At 50.7% G+C, this 7,420-nt stretch overlaps 1 protein-coding gene across 2 annotated transcripts in view; it reads right to left on the bottom strand.

The window, feature by feature from the left end:
• Positions 1 to 332: 332 nt before the first annotated feature.
• MAPKAP1 (MAPK associated protein 1) overlaps positions 333 to 7,420 on the bottom strand; it is a 236,967-nt gene continuing 229,879 nt past the window's right edge. For both annotated transcript variants that reach the window (XM_067743307.1, XM_067743308.1), the window contains 2 exons: positions 6,728 to 6,825; positions 333 to 883 (listed from right to left, as the gene is read on the bottom strand). In XM_067743307.1, coding sequence (XP_067599408.1) covers positions 758 to 883; positions 6,728 to 6,825 — 224 coding nt within the window. In that variant the 3' untranslated portion in view covers positions 333 to 757. The remainder of the gene's footprint in view (positions 884 to 6,727; positions 6,826 to 7,420) is intronic.

Genomic DNA, 7,420 nt, shown 5'->3' with positions numbered 1-7,420 from the left:
CCCCCACTTCTCCGAGCCCCGAGCTTTACACGCAGTCCTGCCTTCCTGAAATCAGAGGTGCTGGGATGAGCCGAGGAGAGGAGGCTTCTGAAGGGGAAAATGGCGCAGCCTTGGACACACATCACTCGGTCCCCTTCCTAACTTTAGTAAGATACTATCCTCAAAGCAATGCACTCATTTAAACAAATGGCATAGTTAAAACTATTGACTAAATCCTAAACATTTCTTCTGAAAAATCGAGCCATAGCTTTTCCAATCTGCCTGTTCAATATGGGAACAGATTTTAAAGAGAATAACATAATCAATCCTCTGCCCCAAAGAATGGTCCATCATACCAACCATGATAAAGAGTTTATTAAAAGGAAGAAAAAAAAAAAGAACCGTACATTTTTGTTCTTCGTTTGTTTTGAGAATTTGATCAAGTTGCAAGGACGCGTCTGGGCACGGCTGTGTACATCTCCGGGCGGGGCCGCCAGGCAGCGAAGATGGCTGCGCAGCTTGTGGCTCCTCTCGGTGTCGTCCGGCCCCGGGCACTGCTAATCAAAGCCATTACCACTCAGGGTTTGGCCCCGTGGCAACGTCCCCAGCTCTGTTCTAGGGGGGTGCCCCCCCTTCCCCAAGAGCCCACCAGCCCTGTCCTTGTGAGCCAAGGGCTGGCCTCCCCGAGGACTGCAGGACACAGGGTGGGCTCTAGGGACACCTGGCCCTGGCAGGCAGGCTCTGAGCTATGGCAACAGATTGAAGCTGGAGGCCGGTGTCATTGTTGCCCTGATTTCTTTTCCTTCTGGAAGCTGAAGCTTGTACGTCTGTTCAGTTTTCTTTGTTTTTGAGCAAAATAGTCAGCCCGGGCAGTGCTTGCTCGTGATTCCAGGATGTAGTTAACCTAGAAAGCAAGACAACATAGCCCGTCACTTGTCAGCCACTCTGCTCGCCTGGGATGAGCAAGGGAAGGGCCCTGCCCTGGGCTGGGCGCCCTCCGGGCCCAGTGTCCCCCTGTGCATGGCGTCCAGTCATCACGGCAACCCCGCAGGCTGTGACCGGAGCCCACTGCACAACGGGAAAACACGCCTGGAGAAGACACGAGGCTGGTACAGGCCTTTCAGCCAGTGGTGGAGCTTTTCTGATTCCAGAGCCCGTGGTCCCTCCCAGAAGAAGCCTGTGTACTGGGCTTCCTGGTTCTGCCCCCAGCCTGCCGTGTAGCCCTGGGCTCGCACATAACTCCTCTGAGCCCCCTCTTCCCTTGTCTGAAAGACAAGGACGTCACAGGGATGAAAACCAAACCAAAACAAGGCTCTGTGTTCAGCCTCCCACCAGCAGGTACAGAGGTTCCAACTGGGGTATTTTAATGCTCACAAGCACCCCACTAGCTACGGCTCATTTGATAAAAAAGGGAAGTGAGGCTCAGAGAAGAGGACCAAGCTGCCCGGATCACCGAGAGGTCAGGGTCAAAGCCGGGAGAGATGCCGTGGAAACTGTGCAGGATGCACAGCCAGCTGCCTCCCAGGTCTCCACGTTGCTGCTCCCACCTGCTTCTCTTGGGGTATTTTCAGATTTCCCCCCCATGCTGGATGGTCACTGTCACCATCACCTTTGGCACTGAGTACCTGCCTTATCTGAGCCTCACCCCATGTTTGGTTCAAGGGGCAGAGGGAAAATTAAGACTTGGTCCCTGTCCCAAGGACCTCACGGCCTAGTGAGTGTCCAACAGAACAAGTGTGACAACAGATACACAAGGAGCAGAAAGGAATGGGGAGAGTAACTATCGGGGACATGTGGGGCAGGGAAGGCTTGTGGAGGGGATGAATGAGATGGGTTTTGAGAGACAAATAGGAGTTTGAGGTGTACAAGGGGTGGGGAGAATCAGCACGCATCAAGGCACAGCCGTGGAACACAGCAAGGGGGTGTCCATGAACTGCAGAAGCTTAGGGATCAGTCAAGGTGAGGCAGGGAGGAGCCGGGGAAGGGCAGCAGTGCCGTGATAAGACCTGCACCTGGTGCGAGGATGAGCCCCTGGCTGGGTGGTGGTGGCGGTGGCAGCAGCAGCAGCGTTCGGAGTGCTTTTCAAGGATTGAGTCATTTAACCCTCACAACAGCCTTAGGAGACGGCTGCCATTGTTATCCCCATTGTACAGAGGAGAAAACTGAGGCACAGAAATGATAACGTCATTTACTCGAGGTCACAAAGCTAGAAAGAGTACGCGCCAGGACCTGGACCAGCTCTCCAGGCCCCGGGCCTCCTCAGAGGCCCCCACCCCCTCACCTCCTAAGACTCGGCTCCTTCCACTGCCCCAGCTGCCCTCTGGCTGGGCCTTTCTGAGAACAAACACTGTTTCTCTTCAACCTCAAATATCTCAACGTTATGACTAGAACCCTGAATATTCCTGGCTAGAGAAACGAGCTGCCCCCTCTGTTGATTGTACTCTGAGGGCCACGTGTCCCGTGCCCGGAGCGGGAGAGGCCTCTGCGGACCGAGAAAGAACCGAGGTGCTCCGGGGAGGCGGTGCGGATGCCTCGCCTCGCGTGGGGCTGGGGCTCTGCCACGGTGTCCCCTCCAGACTTTCTGCTCTGATAGTCGCCGGCAGCAGGCGTTAAAGGCTGGCGTGTGAGTACAGAAGGCTTGACGCGCTCGGCCCACTGCCTCGCCAAGTTACCAGCTGAGAGCAATAAATCATGAGGCCTGCAGGGCCAGGTGACGATTTGGGACACTAGAGACAATGCATGGAAAGAAGAGGTTTATCATTCTTAATAAGAGCAATCTTTGGGTTCGACTGTTTGCACACTCAACCAATCTACTGTTTTCAGTGTATTTTTGGCACATGTAACTTGACAAAAGCATTTTAAAATGATCCTCAACAGGCCAACTATTTCCTAAATTTATTATCTTCAGTGCTTTGTGATAATCACATAGATAATTTTAATGGAAGATTAATGTAATAGTCAAAAGATAAAAACGCTCTTTGGTCTGCATTAGCTGGTTAATATGCTGTGGCTTAAGACTTGCACAGTTTTATGCACTATAGAGTGTCTCACTTTCAGTGCATTTTACAGCTTAAGGCATAAAAATATAGGGAGTTTTCATGGTCAATAAAGTCACAGCCTCCATCACTCGATCACGAGAAGAACCCAATTTGAAGAGACCAATGATTCCTCTGAGATTCACCTCGAAGCCTGCAGAATTAGGGGCCACGCAGGGCTTAGCTCAATCCCATCTCGGGTGGGAAGGGGCAGGGCAGGTCTGGGACTCCTCAGCTTGGTTCAAGATGAGGCTTCATCTGTATGTGCTCTGTGGCCTTGGGCCTCTTTTTCCTCGTCTATAAAGTGGGGATAATAATGTCTACACTGGGCAGGGCAGTTGCAAAGATGAAATGAGATAATGTACATAAAATGTCTTGTATACAGTCGGTGACCAATAAATGGGTCCTATGGGGAAAAACACAACGAGCTAAAAATAACTTGGAGAGTTGCCTGCTTGTAATAGTTTCTTTGACATTAGCCTCTGGTCCTTATTTCCTCCTTTCAGTTGCAGACACTGGTCAGAGCCCAAGCTGTGGCTCGTCTAAAGTTTCAGTCTAAAGCTCTTATTTTATGTGAAACTCCTCAATTCTAGAACCACCAGATGTATTACTTGCGTCTAAGACCGACATGAGAAGAACCTCTGATGGCAACATTTCTACCAAGTGGGGCCTCAGTCACTTGGTGTTGGTGCAAAGCCCCACGAAGACATTGGGAATGGCAAATTGGGCTAAGTATTTAAACTGCTTTAAAAATCAGAGATCGGAGACGTGAAGTTTAATCTTCCATCAGGATCGCGATCATTAGCTCTCTAAATAAATCAGGCTGGGACTTCTCCTGGAGTCTTGTGCATGATGTAATATTTCTACAAGCATTTTCATATGAAAACAGACATTTTAGGAAAGGCGATAGGCCTTGGGGATTTTGCAGAAAAGCATCTGCTTCGAGGGAGCATTTGGTCCTGGAAAATGATTTCTCTGCACTTGTTCTTCCACAGTCTTGCAGTGAAGTCATAAACCTGTGTTTCTGTCATCAATCTGCTGTTGTGAAAATTATTTTGATGTCAAACACAGGATTATAATTTTACTAGAATCCTTCTAGTAAAGTCCTTGAATATTTTAATGCTGGCTACAAAAAAAAAGGCCAGGACTTCCCTGGTGGCACAGTGGTTAAGGATCTGCCTGCCAATGCAGGGGACATGGGTTCAAGCCCTGGTCCGGGGAGATGCCACATGCTGTGGAGCAAGCTTGTGCGCCACAACTACTGAACCCGTGTGTCACAACTACTGAAGCCCGCAAGCCTAGAGCCTGTGCTCTGCAGCAAGAGAAGCCACCGCAATGAGAAGCTCACACACTGCAACGAAGAGTAGCCCTCGCTCACTGCAACTAGAGAAAGCCCGCAGGCAGCAACGAAGACCCAATGCAGCCAAAAATAAAATAAATAAAAAAAAAAAAAAAAAAAAAAAAAAAGGCCAGCCCTGACGGGGTAATGGAATATTTCTCCACCTGGCCCCGGAGTGCGGCACACGCTCCCTGGGTCGTCGGGGGATGCGCTGGCCGGTAACTCTTAGCTCGCTGCCTTCAGGCACTCCAGGTGGGCACTGTCCCCTGCCTGTTCCAAGGGGCTCCGATCCGGGGTGGTCTATGAACCCTCTGCTTTCCATCCAACTGGTCATGCTACTCTGTCTTGGCTCTAAACTGTCCTCCTAGCAGCTTTATTCTTTTAATTCTTATCTACTACTTTTGAAAATCTTTTGAAGCCATGAGGACTTTGCCTCAAAACGTTTCTGTGAAACAATTCCATTTCATCGAAATCTCCTGTTCAGCTCCTTAAGTCTATGCACACCTGGGAGGTTAGGAGCACAAGTTCTGGAATCTGCCAAACCGGGGTCAAGTTCTGGTTCTGCCTGTCACAACCCTGGCTAAGTTACTTTTTTCCTGAGCCTCAGTTTTCATCTAGAAAATGGGAATGACCTCATAGAGGTGTGAAGGTTCCTTGAGACAGGACAGGTAAAGTGCCTGGCCCAGGTCCTGCACTTTGTGACCCCTCAGTGTATCTTAGTACTTTTATTACTATTACTTGATGACATCTACTCTTAAGAAGAGAACGAATAATCACTTAGGTAGCTTCCCCGTACCATTTAATATTTGCTCTAGCAGCTAATATTAGCCTTATGGTGGGGTAGGGCAGGGTAGGTACCATGATCCCTATTTTACAGGAGGAGAAACTGAGGCCCAGGGAGGTGATGTGACTGGTCAGAGTCACACACAACCAGGGGTGGAGGAGCCCCCTCTGGCTTTAAGCTCTGTTCTGCCAAAGCAGTTCTGTTTTCTTTATCTGGTCATTCTACGTAAGATTTGGCTTGGAGAAAGGATTCTCAGTTTGGAAGAGTCTGCAAATCACTAGACCAGGGCTACTCAGAGTGTGGTACACAGACGGCATCCTCTGCAGCACCTGAGAGCTTCTTAGAGACACAGAATCTCGGGCCCTGACCCATATTTCCTGAACCAATGAGACCCCACAGGAGCTTTTCTCAGTCCGATCCCACTTTGCAAGATTCTGTGTGGCTTGGCCCCTGCAACCTCTCTGCTCCAGACACACAGGCTTGGGTGCAACCTCCCAGCCACACCGCACTCGCCCTGCTTCTCTGCTCCACTACGGGCTGCTCTCTCTGTGAAATGCCTTTTCTCTCTCCTCACCTGGTAAAATGTGTACTTTTCCATCCATCCTTCAGGGCTCAGCTCTCCCTGCCTCCCTACCCCCTGTACCAAGTCAGTTTACTCTTTACACACCGATGGGGCACCTTGTGACTTATTTAACAGTCTTTTTAAAAATATTTATTTATTGGCTGTGTTGGGTCTTTGTTGCTGTGTGCAGGCTTTCTCTCTAGTTGCGGCAAGCAGGGGCTACTCTTCATTGTGGTGCATGGGCTTCTCATTGCAGTGGCTTCTCTTGTTGCGGAGCACGGGCTCTAGGCACGTGGGCTTCAGTAGCTGTGGCACACAGGCTCAGTAGTTGTGGCTCGTGGGCTCTAGAGCGCAGGCTCAGTAGTTGTGGTGCACAGGCTGAGTTGTTCTGCAGCATGTGGGATCTCCCTGGACCAGGGCTCAAACCCGTGTCCCCTGCATTGGCGGGTGGATTCTTAACCACTGTGCCACCAGGGAAGTCCCTCTCTGTAATTTTCTTAATGTCTCTTTCCTCTGAAAGAGGACAAGCTCGCTGAGGGCAGGGACTGGGTCTGTCACTGCAGTATCCTGAGTACTAGCCTGGCACACAGAAGGTGCTCCGTGAGCACTACTGAGATATGGTAACAGACAATTCTAGCATCAAGCCGGGATGTTTAGAACAGGTTAATTATCGTGATTACTTTAAGGTGTCTTCAAACAATAACCATAATTTCCTCAGAGTCTGTTCCAGGAACCTCAAGGAGCTCCTGAGTGGGGTTGGAGGGAAATAAATGGTACGTAAAAAGAATGAATAAACACATGAAGAAGGAGGATTATCGGGGGACTGGGAGGAAGCTGAAGGGGGTCTTGGCTGGCTGAAGCAGGTGCAGAGCAGCTGACCTGCGGTGTGGCCCAGGCCTGGGTGCTCACCAGCCGGGTGGCCCGTAGGCAGTGCAGTGACCCTGCAAAACCGGCCCGGGAGCCTCGTGCAGTGCTGGGGGGGAGCCGGTCCTGCATACGCCGGGTCTGGGCCAAGAAGGAACACTCACCTTGAGCACGATTTCATTGACGGTAGCAGCGTCAGATTCAAAGTAGAGGTGTTTATAGTCGTGATTGCTTAGATACGTGAGTTTAAATATCGCGTGACCTAGAGGGAGAGAGAAAAGGCAGGGTTGAGGGGGCTCTGGCGGGTTACCTTGGGGGAGGCCCCCCGTATTCTCCTCTCCCCTTGTCATTTCAGTTCCAGCGAGAGCAAGTGGAGGCTGCAGGGCTGCAACTCTTCCCAGGAGTCGTTCACCTTCTCATCACAGGTGGGGAGAGAGCAGGCAGTAAACAACAGATCAAACGGCTAGTTATGTCCCATTCCACTCTGAAGGGTGTTCCGGGGACGCCAGATTAGGAAAGCTCTACAGAACTATTTCTACATAATAGTCGCATGGAAAAGGTGGTATTTTTTAAGGCAGAAGGCCAATTAACTCCAAATTATTTCTCTAAAAAGAACTGTGCTTAAAGTCAAATAAATGAGCAACAGGAAGGAGGAAGGCCGATGGTAACGCTATTACCAGGTTCTCCGTAGCCTGGCTCCTGCTGGGAGGGGGAGTCCTGGTCATGTGATCCCGCGTGGAGGCTGCTCCCAAGGCCCAAGGCCCAAGGCCTCCGGTCACTTCCACCCTGGAAGGACGGGTGGACTGGGGGCGGTGGGGGGCGTGGAGAGGCTGCTCTAAAGGCTGCCATGGAAAGCT

This window comes from Pseudorca crassidens, chromosome 7 (assembly GCF_039906515.1).
Source record: "Pseudorca crassidens isolate mPseCra1 chromosome 7, mPseCra1.hap1, whole genome shotgun sequence".
In the NCBI taxonomy this organism is placed as follows: Eukaryota; Metazoa; Chordata; class Mammalia; order Artiodactyla; family Delphinidae; genus Pseudorca; species Pseudorca crassidens.
Note: the sequence above shows the minus strand (reverse complement) of the source record. Positions and strands in the feature narration are given on the sequence as shown.